Source organism: Euprymna scolopes, chromosome 5 (assembly GCF_053919585.1).
Source record: "Euprymna scolopes isolate OS-2025 chromosome 5, ASM5391958v1, whole genome shotgun sequence".
NCBI lineage: Eukaryota > Metazoa > Mollusca > Cephalopoda > Sepiida > Sepiolidae > Euprymna > Euprymna scolopes.
Genome location: NC_136486.1, coordinates 26,979,534 through 26,996,164, shown reverse-complemented (window position 1 = coordinate 26,996,164; position 16,631 = coordinate 26,979,534). Strand labels below are relative to the sequence as shown.

General features: G+C 29.6%; 1 protein-coding gene across 1 annotated transcript in view; it reads right to left on the bottom strand.

The window, feature by feature from the left end:
* Positions 1-16,631, bottom strand: part of LOC145276748 (26S proteasome regulatory subunit 6A-B) — a 63,476-nt gene that overhangs the window by 33,730 nt on the left and 13,115 nt on the right. The window contains exons 3-6 of the mRNA XM_080127984.1: positions 14,559-14,684; positions 4,705-4,812; positions 4,081-4,143; positions 684-730 (exon numbers count right to left, since the gene is read on the bottom strand). Coding sequence (XP_079984110.1) covers positions 684-730; positions 4,081-4,143; positions 4,705-4,812; positions 14,559-14,684 — 344 coding nt within the window. The remainder of the gene's footprint in view (positions 1-683; positions 731-4,080; positions 4,144-4,704; positions 4,813-14,558; positions 14,685-16,631) is intronic.

Genomic DNA, 16,631 nt, shown 5'->3' with positions numbered 1-16,631 from the left:
ACTTTTTGATTGATGTAACCTAGGGTCTTCTTCAAGTGTCTTTTGTTGAATTTGGGAATATTTCTATCAAACTCAAATCTGCACAAAATTCAGAAAGGAACCTTTTATTTAATCTACAGGGGTAACATGCCGTCACCCATGATGGGGTAGAAGTCATGTTATTCGAAATTATATTTTGAATATCACCTGCACTGAGGATTGAACTTTCAACTTCTAAAAGAGTGTCACTTACAACTAAATTTTACCTCTTACTTTATTCATTATGTGCCAGATAAGGTACTTGATAAAATTCAGGTGTGACACTCTTTTGGAGGTTGAAGGTTCAATAAAAATTTCAGAGTTCAACAATATACACCTCGAGGTCAGAGGTTACATTAGCCAAAACATAGTAAAAATAACACTCAAGAAGAGAATAGTAATCTGAATAACCTAAATAATGTGAGCATTTTATTTTAATTCATAACTTGTAAATTATAGAAATATATATATATATATATGTTAAGGGGGTTCAAGGCTTAACGCAGAAGTCCTCATACAGAATAACATTTAGCAAGCCATCCTACCCATAATTCTCTAATGCACAAATTATACAAAGTGTTCAATTTATCTCCATTTCAATTTGAAAATTTTACTTTCCACTTGTTTTTAATTAAACAGCATTTTAGAAATTACTGAATACTTACTCTTGAGGTAAAGATTCCAAGATCAAATAAGAATCCTTATTCACACCCTGGAATTAAAAAAAGGACATTAAAATAGTCACATGATTAAATGAAAGAACATTTGAAATAGTATATCTCTTTATTTTATTTATGTAACATTATTTGACAAAAACAAAAGAAACAGTCCATGATGAAAGTTTAATATATATATATAAAATACGAAACTCAATGTCTGTATTATAATGTTTGTATAAAATCTATGTGCATGTTTATGTAAAATTTACCAGGGAAAACATAACACCAATGTAAGTGCTCCTAAATCTGTTAGTGCATACCTTAGAGAAGGCTGTGAGAGTATAATCACCTTAAAACTTTAAATATATTACATTTTTATGAAATTTAAATAGTATGTATAAAATTTGCTCAGGAAGACAATGGAAATGGTTCCAAATCTCTAAAAGTCTCCTTAACTTTAAGAGGGGGTCTCATTAAATTTTCAAATATATCCTAATTTGATGAAATTTATATCATATGTATTAAATTCTCCAGTGAAGACAATAGAAGTAATCACAAATCTCTACTTTGCCCTTTGTATTATTTTAAAAAGTTAAATTTACAAATGCTTTAATTGTTCAATTAAGAAAGTATCAAGTGTGTGGTTTTAATTCTACCCATTTCCCTAGGATTTAAAAAAATGAAAAAACTATATGAAATCAAACATTTTCCTTTTGCAAGAAAATAAAGTGAAGAAATTTGGTTATTTAGCATATAACACTTTATCCCCACACACACATATTCTTTTGATTTATAAGTCACATACTTAAACTAAAATTGTTATTTAAAAGCATTAAGTGAACCTAAAAAAAATAAAATAAAATATTGAGTTTTCTTTGCTTGTTATGGAGTATTGCATGACAATACAGTTTACAAAGGGTTCAACACTAACCTAGAAAAAGGTATTTTCCATTAACTGACATTTTGCTTAATTTTTATATGCAATTAGGTTTTAAAATTTCAAAATATTTTTTCTATAGCTGCAATCCATTAAAAAAAAAAATTTTTTAAAGTCAACCTTTAGAAAGACATTCCATGGAAAGCAGTATCTTATTTATCAAGCCAGAAATAAGAAATTCCTGAATAAAGCTAATCAAAATATCCTAGTTACATATTTCTATATTTATAAAAACAAAAAATACAGGATGGAACGATAAAATTATCGCCTTAGAAAAGACAACATGATTACATTTCCATTTGATGAAAACCAGTTTTCTTTTTTTGTTGCAGACCATCTATTAGTTGGCCAGTTGTGCACAAATTCCAAGAAGGAGCCTTCTATCATGTCTAAAAGTGACACAATGCTCAACAAGCCAGATCGGAGATGCGCCGCCGTTATAAAAACAAGACCATTGCCAGAACCCTCAAAATGCAAATCCAGACGGTTCAATGTTTAAGGGAAAAGCTCAAAATTTTCAGCCACGGTTAGTCTTTAGTGTGGTTTCAAGTGAGCGTCACATCATGCCACCTCACATCTTCGAAATCGGCTGGAAAATCAACACTAAAATGTACTTGGATGTGCTGAAGCGTGTGGTGATTGAGGCTGAAGGCAGCTACATTGAATAGATGTCAGCTCTACTACATAATCAAGTTACCTGAACTGATTTTTTTCAATAAAAGTTTTAAAATAAAGCTGTAACAGGGTTTTCTTTAGGGCAACAAATTTATCATCTCATCCTGTACTTTCAGTGTAAGCAAAACTAGCTGAACACATTTTCATTCATATGAAAATTATTTTATCAAAAGAACTTGAGTTCACAGAACTGTTGAACTTCAATTTCATTTGAAGAATTTTGTTTTTAATGATAAAGTCATTAAATGATTAACAAGAAATTCTAAAATCTCTATATGTTTAGGTAATTAAGCCCAGTTAATGAAATCATTGGATTTTTAATGAACTGATTTCAGATGTGTCGGAAGTCTTTCATATAAAATGTGCTATAAAGTTAATTGTTTTTCAAGATATTAATTTTGAAATGAAGTCATGGTTTGAATATCAAGTCAAATGAAAAATAATTTTACTCAGCTTTCTTGGCTTTGATTTGAACTGAAGAGCAAATACTTTTATTTGGAATATTTAATGCACGAAAATACTTTAATATTTTCTAAAATTCTTGCATTAATATTACAAATCAAAAGACAAATTATTTCTCCAGTCTTATTAGTCAAACCATACTCAGAAATGCAACCAATATGTTGCTGAAATTTAATATTTTAATTATCAAAAATACATATATCGTTGAGCACTTTCTGTTGAATTAAAAAGTCGGTCAATTTAGCTCTTATGCGTAGATCGTCGTATAACGATTTGATCACTGTCTGTCTGACGTAATGAACATTTAAATTAAAAATGTTTAAAATTCAACGCTATTTCACATGATTAATGGTAGCCGAATGGATACGGCCTCCGCTAATCGAGCCAGAGATGTCTCGTGTCGCGGGGTTCGAATCGTTCGACTGGTAGTAATTGTGACACCCTGCACTGAAGAATCCCGAAAGGATGAAACACTAGTGTCTGTAGGTATTTAATTATTATAGTAAAAAAATAATAAATATATATATATATATATATATATATATGTTCTAAAAATTAAAAAAAAAAAAAAGTAATATATAAATATTGATAAAAAGATTCAATCCTATCTTGAAGAAAAATCTCTATATCTGAGATCATTACCATACAAAGAAAATTAAATGATGCAAATTAAATTTTACAAAATTTATTGTTCAAAAACAGGAAATAAAAAAGATTTTATTTCCTTATTCCATGGAGTTTAACAAATTATGCCTTTTACTTTAGAGGAAATAACTAGCAAAATAAAATGTATAGAATTGCTACATAACGACAGACTGAAAACCTGGAGTCAAGTTCAAATCCAGTTCATTCCACAGAAACACTTTCATTAAACTCATGCTCGACCTCGTATCTAACCTAAAAAACTGAAACTTGGAAAATTGCACCAAATAATGTTTATAATCAGATGAAACGTTTTTATATAATGATGTGTACATGCAACTTTAAAAATTATAAAGCAGAACTTCTTTGGGATGTGTCAGTAACACGATTAACACTGTACTGATTTGAACCCAATTTGTTGGGTAGGTACAGAAATGTCAAGGGGGGTTACCGGTGATATATCAGTCTCAGTGACTTCCATTTACAGAGCTTATCACAATCCCTTTATAAAATGTTTAATAAAGCCATAGCTAAAAAAGTGATAAAAGTTGTCCAAACTTGCTCTCAAACAACATGAGATTTTTGTTAATTTTTAATAGATACGCAAATAATGTATCAAAAATTAACAGCAAAATGTTAGTCAGTAAAAGATTTTCTATAGAATGGAAAGTAATGAAGTTAACTTACCACAAGATCGCCAGGATGGAGTTTCTCTGCATCAACCAAACCAATTACAGGCAGGAAATATGTCTGCGATCACAAAAACAAAGTCAACATTTAAAGAAAACATCATACAACAATAATAAAGATGTGTTCAGTTTGAAAGATTAAAAATATATACATATACATTTATATAATAAAAATATGAAATCTGATACTAAGTAATAAAGAGTATCTATTTTCACTAAGAAAATTAATTTCATTCATTAAAACAACAAATAGTGTCTATCCGCCCTAATTCGGAGTCAAAAAGCTTTGTTAAAAATTCTTAAATTAAGATGTTAAATTTTAAATCAAATTGGATTTTTTTTCAGATAATAAAATGTTAATTTCTTTAGATTATATAAAATGGATGAAAACAAAAATCCTTTTCGAAAGATTAAAATAAAAGGACTACTTTTTCTAAATTCAATCAATTTTGTACTTTACAAAAAATAACAATTTAACATTTTGACTTGACTGTTAAGGTCAAAGGTTAAAAAGAAAATGAGATCAACTAAATTAGCTAGTTATAATGTGACATTTGCACGCGAAAAAAAAAAAAAAATTTTTCAAAATGAATTATCATTATAAAAAGAAAATATTCTTCACCTGTCTTGTTGACGTCTTGATTACAGCACATTTTCCTTTCCGCTGAGCATCTAAATCAACATTAGCTCCATCTTCTTCTTCTTGGTCCTGAGGATCCATATCTAACAACTGGGAAACAATTATTACAGATTAATCATCGTGACAAGCATGAAAATAGAAAAGTAGACTATTCAAAGCATGAACAAAAATACAGTTTGGAAAGACATTTCTCTTATAAATACGAGAAAGAAAGCGCAAGCAAAAAAGGCAAAATTATAGATTGACAAGCAAAATATGTATAGGTGTTTCCTCAGATAAGAATAGGAATAGTGTTGCAGTTTTGTACCTTGCAATTTGTCTTTTTTCTTGGGGGGGGGGGGGTCTGCTGAAAATGTGTAGGGACATGTCGAAATAAAATAGTTTTGTAATTTTTGTATAACATTAACTTTCAACTGTCCTATTATAATTATATTGCATGTACTATTTCTCTTTTTAATAATTAAAATTTTCAGATCCGTAAGTGGATAATGGTAGGCCTGAAAGCGTAATCACTTTAAGTTAAAAGGTATTTACAATATGGATGGTGGGGGGGGGGTCAACAAAAAACTGTCCTCTCATGACAAGATCGGTTCTACGCATCCGTCAGATGACGTCATGACCTGATTTAGCTTAAATAGTTGAAGAACTGACGAAATTTCATGTACGTTGTGTTAGCTCAGTTGGTTAGAGTGTTGGGTCATTATCTAAACGTTTTGGGTTTGAATCGTGGTGTGAGACGTCTTTTTTTTCCCCCCCCAATTTTTTAAATTTAAATATTGAACCAGTGTTATTTAAGCCATTTTTCACGCAACGTTCGTTTTTCTGTTTTTTTTTTTTTACTTTGCTTATTCTTAGGTTTTCATTAACACCCCCACACACCCAAAAACACCCGGGTGCCCACCGATTTTTTAAATTTTAATATCGAAACAGGCTTATTTAAGCCATTTTTCACGTCTTTATTTATTTTTTTGTTTTAACGTTCGTTTTTCTTTTTTGTTTTTGTTTTTTCGATTTTTACATTTAACATTGTTCGTTTGCCTTACGTTAGTTTTTTTTTTTCTCATGGTTTTGATTACCCACCACCCGGTTTTGTGTTTATATTGAAAATGCAATCATGGTGTTAGGAAGAAGACTGCCAGTTAAAATGGGTGGCAGTTGTAGTAGATCAGAGTTTGAAATTGAAAATACTTCAGCCTTCCTGGTACGGATTACAATTAGTTATCAACGTAGCGAAAAATGTAAAAATTATTTATTAAAAATGCATATATTCCAGACAAATGCATCAAGAATCGGCCTAAATGGCTGCAGAAGCAGATTTGCATACATAGGTTTGGAGTAGAAAGTTATAAGCATTAATGAAATGGAGAAAAGGTCACTAAATCCATAGAATAGTTATTGATTTAGTGATCCATATATATGTCTGGAAGTAATTTTAATGGTAGCAGAAAGAGTATGGTTTGTTATTATTATTATTGTTTGGCACTGAAATTTCTACAAATTTACTCTAAATCGATAACTATTTTATGACTATCCCCATTTTGTTAAAAAATTAAGTTCTTAAAGAGAAAAATTGGTTTAAAGAAAATTTGATAATAAAGAAAGAGTATAAACCAGACTCTTTGAAAAGTGGAATAACTGTTTTCGTCTACAAATCCTGTCTGTATTTTGTTAAGAGAAAATTTTGAAAAAAATATTGTTTAGTTTTTCTCTTGGCATTGGACTATTCTTTAGCAATTTTAAATATATCCATTTGATGTTATCTAGAATCGTGATTGATAAAATCTAATATATTGAAGATGTACATTTTTTCAAGCTTTCTCTGAAACACATATACGTATGGATAGACACTTAAGTGTTTACTTCCAGAGTTGAATTATATTTGAAATTTTAATTAAAGTTTTGAATTTTTTAAATCTAATTAATATGTGGAAGTTCTGATTGATACAGCCTATTCATCATGAACTTGCATGAAAATGGATGACATCACAAAGGATGAATGACAGCTTTATGAAATCTTTTGCCTTTTGTAATGTCATCTGATGTAGATGGTAACAAGATAACAATGCCCACAAATTTTTATTATAAGATTTCTATTTATAAAGTTTAGCCATTTATTGCACTCATCGTGAAATTAAAATGCCAAATTAATATTCAAAATCAACAATACTGAGCATGTATGTGGCTATCATTCTCTGCAAATTGACATCTAATTAATACACTATTGGTTATTGCCTTTTAATTCAATGATTGATTTCTTAGTTTTATTTTTAATATTGTAAATGGAAACTTAGTGATTTGGGATGAAAGGAGTTTTTCTAGTTTTTTTTTTTACAGTCAACTTACTTCTGAAGATTACAATTCTTGGCTTTGTTCCTGTCTGTTTATTTTCTGATGGCCTCCTCTCTGGGAGCCGGTCAAATTGTATAAAAGATACTGCGCGCAAAATCCAACAGAGTTCAGGATGCAGTAAGCAACTCGCGGGCTGACTCCGTCTTGTGGAACATAAAAATCAACAGGACTTCGCACATCACACACCTAAATTCTCAACATGGAAGTACCATATCAAACGAGAATTAACTCTTTTTCTCTTTGCCTGTCGTTCCAGGCTAAGCACATGGTGCAAACACAAAAGGAAAAATATGTTTTTTGCAGCTAATATTAAAGCTTAAATCTCACTGGATTTATTCCCCCAAAAATGACCTTGTGTCACATCAGACATTAATGGAACAAAATTATTACATTACTAAATTAACAAATGTAACAAATTTTATTTCCTTTTGTTAAAAACATTTTTCTCAAAAGAATTCATGATTTCCTCAGTTGGAGAAGGATTTCTTTTTTACTCCAGTCCTATCAGACTATTTAAGAGAAAAATATAAAGTCCTCGCAACTATACATAATTCTAAAATACTAACATTTGTTTCCAGGACACTCTTTACAAGAACATTCAACATCTCGTTAATCATTGAACGATATAATCTTTTTCTCGCATGTTGAATTGGCACACGCATATTAAAATGCAACAACAAAAAAATGATTTATTTTTATTGTTAAATAAAATTTTATTATAAATGTTAAAATTCGTTTTTGCCATTATGCTGATTCTGACACCTTTTATTTTTTGTTAGGCGTTGGAAGATATTTACCTATGCTCACGCCACAGCTGTGATAACAGGCATTGGTAAATGTCGACCAAAATCCCCTATAGATGTCACCATCATATATATTTTGTAATTATATTTCCAAAGGAATTTGGATAGGTACATTTCATTTGGATAAAAGGTGAGATACAGCACTACGAGATTATTATGTTCACATCACTCAAAAGATTTGTCCTTTTTTCTCACCAACAGATAATCTACTCGAGTCATTAAAGTTTTTGCAACCAACATGTTCATGGCAAAACCAAATTCTAAGATTATCACTCTAGATTCTTATCAGCATAACTTTTTTCTCCATGAACACCTTTCAAACATGATCATTCAAATCTCATAAAAATAATTCCTTCTCATCAACCTTACTTATTACTCTAATAGGCTTATCATAAAACTCATCTTTCGCATCTTCACTCAAAAAACATTTTGTAGCACAAAAACAAATATTGCTGTGAAAATTTTCTCAACAACCATCAACTTCAATAATATGATTCAATCACATATATGATTCACATGAATCACTTTATCGATTTCTCTGCAATAAAAATACCAGCACCATCTTTTCATTTCCACCTTATACCTTGCATTCTTTTCTCACAACCATTCTAACAAGTTTACATCTCCATTACCCCCTTTTTTAAAAAAAAAAAAAAGATAAAATAAATCAACATGTCTTCTCTCAAGAAACTTGACAATCTCTCCTGATCTTCCCTGCAAATTTCAATGTATTCAAACTGCACAATTAATATATTTTTTACATAATATGTGAAAAATAAAATAAGAGGAATAAGAAATTCAAAGAAATATTCAAAGTGAGAGAGAGGGAGTTAGGTCTGGAAGAATACCAATGAGGAGAGAAGTGTAAAAGAGTCTGTAAGCCTGGAGAGGGGGGTATTTTGCTCTGTCTACTAACATTTTCTGTGCAATGCCATATACACTATTCTGTCAGTCATAAATGCAAAACACCATATGACGCTAAAACTTTTTTGCTGCAAAGATATTTTTTTACTTAAATATTGATCTTAAACATTATAAAAATTGTGTTGAAAAAAAAATTTTTTTTAATCAATATGCAGTTACATTAAAATAAGAAAAACTTATTACAAAATGACGGATGATAATTTTCAGCTAAAAAAAAAAAAAAAAAAAAAGAAATTGCTGTACCTTCTTGTTAGTATATTTATAGTTATTTGTTTTCCTTTTCTTTTATTAAACTACTAGCAGATGAACCAAAATGAACTAACTGATGAATCAGAATGAAACATTGATATTGTAGAAAGAAAGCTATTGATGATAAAGAAACTGACTTACATGTATACATCTTATATAATAATCACAATATAAGCATCTAAATGAACGAATTCAAAAGTTGGGTCAATTTTCCACATTAACAATAAAGCCAAAATATTTCAAATTAACTTACACAATAGACACTCCACCTATTTTATATACTGCTTATGTATATTGTGATATTAGTCACAAAGTTAACTAATTTGCATATCAGTTTGGAAAAGTACATTTTATTCAGTATTTACTGTTTTTTTTTGTTTGTTTGTTTTTTTTTTAACAATTGTTTTGCTTTTAATATAACAAAAATGTATGTTTTCATAATATTGTTTCATTTCCTAAACAAATATTTAGCATTTGTGTTCAAATGTCCTTTTCTTCAGGAATGACTTTTTTTTTCTTTTTTTTTTTTTACAAAGGAGTCACCATTTATCAAAGCCCGGAGGCCACTTGAGGATAAGGGTTAATGAGTGTACATTAGTCAATGGGAAAATGTAGTAATCATTAGTAGTGGAAATTTAGTAAATTATATTACTTAAGGAGACGGCTCATCAAGAACTTATTTACATTGGACTTGAAGACAACCATATTGTAGTCAGTTGGAAAGCAGGAAAACAGAACAGAATTCCACAAGCGTGCAGTTCTAAGAAAGAAGCTTTGTTTATGGGATCTACATTTAGGTTTAGGCACAGATAAAGAGTGGGGGAAATTATTGATAGTGGTTTCAGCTAGATGAGTGTTTTTCATGAAAGTCAGACCAGAAGGAATGATAGATTGGAGCTCAGACAAGCACTTGCCATGAAAATAACGATAAAGCAGAGACAGGCCTGCAACATCTCTTCTGTGGGAAAGAGGTTGCAGGGAAGAGAAAAGGGCATCCCCCACTAGGCTATAAAGTTCATTTTGAACTCTGTCAAGGCAGGATAAGCTGCTTCTAGCAGCTCCTGCCCAAATGTGGCAACAGTATGCCATCCTTGGATGTATTTGGCTCTTATACAAGGCAGGATAAGATGTTTCTAGCAGTTCTTGTGGCAACAGTACTTCAGTTTAGGATGTACTTAGCTCTTATACAGATAGAATTGCATCAGCAGTGAGATATCTACTGAATCGATAGAACAACCTCACCATTTTTCCAGCAACTTTGGCAACGAATTTAATGTATGTGTTTCATCTCAGATCCAGAGTAAAAGTTAGATTCAGACGCTTGTCGAAAGATAAAGCCTCCCCAAGACGAGAGCCATTCATTTCAATTGATGTCAGACAGGGATCAGAGCATTGAGAATGGAAAGATAGAAGCTTGTTTCAGATGCATTAAAATTAACCAGCCACCATCACAGACGTCAAACAAACACCAACATCTTTCTGCTTGTGTTGGTGGAATAAGTGTATCAAAGATGACACCAACAAAGCTCTTCCACCACCAAAAGAAGATCTCCTGGCAGACTTCAAACTGCCTTGAAAAGAGTGACTAACACTCAACCAGGTTCAAGCAAAATTTCCAAAACATAGGACAACCTACATAAGCAAAGCTATGTACAGGACATTCCATGTCCCTGCGGCACGGACACACAGTATATCAGACACATGCTCACAAACTGTCCCCTGAGGGAGGCATGCTCTAATTAATACCCCAGACAATGCTCAACGATGAATCTCGAAATTGAGCAAAACGCTAATGATGACGAATAGATTATTTTGAAATGAATGTATATAGTACAGAAAAAAGGCCTACACACACATTCAAATATCTGTCTAATTTGTATAACTTCTTTAATTGTCTATAATTAATGTTTGTTATTGATTTGTAATTATATTGTTATTTTCCTTCTATATCTGCAATAGTTTTGCTGCTATTAACAGTAATTAATTGAAGTAATTTAATTAAAAGGAATTATAGAAAAACATTTTAAATTTCCAAGAGAAATAACTTAAATGAAACTGATAGGTCTTAGCTAGCAAGATCAGGAATCAGAATTCACAGCGAGGAGGAGGTGACTGCTATCTCTTAAAGTGTGTGTGTGGGGGGGGTCTTTTTAAAAACAAAAAATAAAACTTGGCATCATTCTTACTTGCTCTCCTTCTCTTCCCTTCTTTAATAACAATATATTTTCTTTTTCATTGTTTTTGAAAGACATGTTATTTATTAGAAAAAAGAGGAAAAATATACATATAAAAATACATAGTTTGAAATAAGTCTTTCCTTAAACTATGAACCAATAAAATCGGATTTTTTTTTATATTCTTAAGCTTGTTTTTAATTTATATTTTTCCGACACTTATGAATAAACTCTGATAACATAAAAAAAAACTCATTATATAATTAAACCATACTCTTTAGGAAAAGGGATATTTTACTTTCACCTGAGGTTAATTCCTATTTCACTCACGTAAATTATTTAGAGTGAAATTAGTATCAATATTACTTATAATGAATATATTTTTTACTTAAACCATGTTTTAGTAAAAAGAAACAATAAAAAAAACATCAAAACTCTTATGTCAATTTAAAAATTAAAAGGAGTTTGAAAAATATAGCCGTTCTTTAAACAAGTCCAATAAGAGACTAGCTCATGAAAAACTATAATTCAAAGTAATAAACATTATCTTTTAAACTTATGAAAAGAAGTTATTCCTTAGCTAGAATTTTTTTTATAAAGATGGCGACTATTTTTTTGACAATTTTCATTCAGGTATTTCAAGTTGACAATACAACTTGCCATTCCTTATATTTTAAATTTTATCTAAATGATGAAATGTGAACGTTTTTTTTCCACCCATCTTAAATATATCAACATTAAAATGGTTTATACTTAATTTGACAGAAATATCTAACAAATTAGTATTCTGCAACTTGTATTGTCATACATACATATATGGGTATAATGGTTGTATAGACTGGTTTCCTAGATGTAAATCCAATGAAACCCACATGATTATTAAAGAGTGCTCAATAGAGGATAGAGATGGTATATAGTCTGTTTATTACACAAACATTACTGTTTGTATCATAAACAGACTATATATATATATATATATATATATATATATATATATATATATATATATATATATATATATATATATTTATTTATTTCTAATTAAGCCGGCGATGAAAGTTAACATGCTGTTTTTCTCTTATTTTTCAATCCCATTTGACTGAAGATCAACTTCTCTTTGAGCTACTGCACTGTCCGAAAAAAAAAAAACAATTTCCATTATTTCAGCTGTTTTAAAAACTTTCCAACTGAACTTTATGCATCATTACACTGGACTTAATTTTGGACTCCATTGTCTCTAAAGAACTATTTTCTCTTTTCGGATTATCTTGAGAGAATTTTCATGAAAGCTGAAATATTATGCGCAGTTTATTTATTTATTTTTTTTTCTTACATATCCAACATTTTTTCACTTATTTTTCTTGGCAATTCATGACTACAATAAATTGTGGTTTCACTTAACGCCATAACTAGCAAATTCTAACATTGCTACAAATATAATTTGCTGATTTCTTTCTGTTCTCTGATGAGAAGAATAGCATTCTTTGAAACTCAGCAGAAAAAGGACTTTGTAAATTGTTTTTTAGAATATTCAGTCGAATAATAAATTTTGATTGTAAAGTTCAACTTACAGTTTTAATTTTCTTTTTCTTTAGATTATATATATATATATATATATATATATACATACACACACACACACAGATGTAAATTTCAATATCTATATAATTATAAAACTCTGGACCTTGTTTGCTTGCATTTTGTCCTCAACAATTGGGCAATTCCATTTTTTAAAAAAAGGTATGACAGGGCGATTATATATATATATATATATATTTATCTCAATACATGCGTATGGACGTGGCTCAGATGCTAAGAAATGAGAGTGCAGAGTTGTATATTTTGATTATAGCTGATGACACCCAAGTCATATATAATTGTTTTGATATCACTACTATAAATTAGGTTCAATATAATAATTGATAGAAAATTGTCTCTATAATAATAAATATGCAATCTGCATGAATTAAAACATCATATTTAAGCGTATCTTATGATCAGGCAACCTGCTTGTATTATAGATTTCTCTTAGTCCGTTCTTTCACTTTTTCTCAGAAACTGCTGGATTGATTTAGCTGGAATTTTGTATGGACCTTTGTTAAAAGGTGCAGCACACTAAGTAATATGGTATCTGTTTCCCAGTTTTTTATAGGCTAAAAAATCTAGTGAAAATATATTCCAAAACTCACATGAATTGATCAAGTAGTTTTATTTTTAAATAAGAAAATCAAATTTTATGAGTATCCAGGGAGTAACTACCTTACCATTTTGCAAAAAAGCCTCAAGAAATAAATGAAGATAACTGAACAATTCATATTTACTAGATTTATGTTGTAATGGCTAAGAGTTCCCATTAATTGTTTAAAAATTATTTTCTTTATAAAAATGACAGATATGTAGATATTTTTCTTTATTTTTGCTTTAACATAAGAACTCTGAAGAAGTGTTTATATTGTTTGTAGGTGTTTTATAATATAATTATAGTAGATTATTATTTGATTGTTTTAAATAATTATCATATCCTAATGTAAATGTTCTCTTATACTTGAAATTTTTAAAATTCTCATCCTTCGATTTTAAATCTGATTATCTTTTAATTCATTGTAAGAAAATTAATATTTTCAGAAAGCTATTTTGATACTTGTACAGTTTAATCAAGACATTCAAAAATGAAAATATTGAAGTAAGGTTATATTGTACATATCCGTTTTGGATTGAAGATCTCTGGAAATAAAATTTCATTTAATTTGATCAAGTAGTTTTCATTTTACAACAGAAAAATATGTTTTTATGAGAGCGCGTTGAAATCAGCCATTATGAAATTTGTTGAACATGCCACGGGGAGATAACTCCAGTTAAAGCACCAACACTCACTCCCCATCTTTATTGCTAGCTTTTCTTCCTAAAAAAAAAAAAAAAAAAAAACCTTTTGCTCGGTATCATAATTGTTTTTTCACTGTAAAATAAAAACTACTTGATGAAATTAAGTGAAATCTTTTTTCAGAGAACTTTGTTCCATAACGAATACGTACAAAATAACCTTTTTTTCGATATTTTCATTTTTTAAGGTCTTGATTAACCTGTACAAGTACCAATATTTTTATTAAGAAATATATATCATTAAAATAAAATTGGTTTAGAGATATTTTCTTACAAGAAATTAATTGAAAGAAAAGGAAGTTTGTTCAAAAAGAGGAAAGAAGAAAAAAAAAACAGAAATAAAATAAAAAAATCTCCTGGTCAAAACCAGGTAGACAGAGCTAGAAAATATAAAACAAAACAAGCTGTAAAAGAGTAGTAGTAACTACAAATACTACTACTACTACTCATGTCTTACCTCTATAACATTAGATACAAGATAAGGTAAAGTTTTGTTAACTTTGATTTTCTCAGTGTTTTCTTTTATCTTTTCTTTTTGTGCCTGCAATTCATGTTTTATTCGCTGGTCATCTGTTCTCATGATCTGCAAAGAAAAGTGTGTTTTTTTAATGAAATTTTCCATAAAAATCATACATTTCATTAGCATAAATATTTATTGTCTTTAAATTATAGAGAAAAAGTTCCAATCTTAAACTGTACACATATCTAAAAATAAAGAAAAAGAAAAAAAAAAAATCGAAATCGAAAAAATTCAAACAAAAAAAAAAAATAAATAAAAATAAGAGAAACAAGCCGCGCATGTGGTCCCCTTCTGGTGCTGCATGTGAAATGACGCCACAAAAAATAATAAAGAAATGATGAATGTGAGAAATGTGAAGAGCCAAATTTGCCTTCACATTTTCACCAAGTTTCAGAAAAATCTAATGGATAGGGCAAAAGTTATGGGGTATAAAGTGTAATTTTTTGCAATTTTAGGACATTTGTGACCCCTTTTTAGCTGCTGGGAATGCCAAATCCCAATGAAAATGGACAAATGGTGCAGTTTGATGCCTTAAGACATGTATATTTGAATTCAGCACCATGAAAAACCACTATATAGACATACATATCAAGTTTTGGAGTAATATGAAAAAAAGAGCTCCAAAAGGCATGTTTTTTTAGCCCTAAAAGTCCCAGAGGGATGCGAACCAGAATTTTGCCAGGGTCACCCATACTGAATTTATATTAAGAACAATGGGCTCCACATTCGCCAAGTTTCAAGAAAATCTAATGGATGGATCAAACGCTATGGCATAAAAAGTGTCATCTTTGGCCATTTTGAGACATTTATGACCTATTTTGAGCCTCTGAGGACACAGAATCCCAGTGTAAATAGACAACGGTGCAGTTTCAGGCCTTAACATGTATATTTGAGTTGACCACCGTGGAAAACCACAATATATTCAGATATATCAAGTTTTCGCTGAGAAATATGAAAAAAGAGCCACAATAACTGGGCGTTTTTAGCACTAAAAGTCCCCTGGAGACATGAACCAGAATTTTGCCAGGGTCATCCACACTGAATTTATATTAAGAACAATAGGTTCCATATTTTGGCCAAGTTTCAGAAAAATCTAATGGATGGATCAAAAGTTATGGGGCAAAAGTGTAATTTTTCGACAATTTTGGGGCATTTTTGACCTCTTTTGAGCCCCTGGGGATGCAGCAAGAATTTTTGCAAAAAAGACTTTTTTTACTGTACACATCTATTTAATGACAAAATTGTGGCAAAATTTCAGGATAAACTAATGGACAGTTATTTGGCAATCACCCGGAATAACGGACACATGGATGCCATTGAAAGAACAGGTTCCTCTCCAATAAATCAGGAGAGCAAAAAGAAATCCAAGTAAAAAAAAAGAGAAAAAAAATCCAAGTAAAAAAAGAGAAAAAAAAATCCAAGTAAAAAAAAAAAGAGAAAAAAAAATCCAAGTAAAAAAAAAAAGAGAAAAAAAAATCCAAGTAAAAAAAAAGAGAAAAAAAAATCCAAGTAAAAAAAAAGAGAAAAAAAAATCCAAGTAAAAAAAAAGAGAAAAAAAAATCCAAGTAAAAAAAAAAAGAGAAAAAAAAATCCAAGTAAAAAAAAAAGAGAAAAAAAAATCCAAGTAAAAAAAAAGAGAAAAAAAAATCCAAGTAAAAAAAAAGAGAAAAAAAAATCCAAGTAAAAAAAAAGAGAAAAAAAAATCCAAGTAAAAAAAAGAGAAAAAAAAATCCAAATCAAAAAAAGAGAAAAAAAAATCCAAATCAAAAAAAGAGAAAAAAAAATCCAAATCAAAAAAAGAGAAAAAAAAATCCAAATCAAAAAAAAGAGAAAAAAAAATCCAAATCAAAAAAAAGAGAAAAAAAAATCCAAATCAAAAAAAAGAGAAAAAAAAAATCCAAATCAAAAAGAGAAAAAAAATCAAATCAAAAAAAAGAGAAAAAAAAATCCAAATCAAAAAAAGAGAAAAAAAAAAATCCAAATCAAAAAAAGAGAAAAAAAAAAATCCAA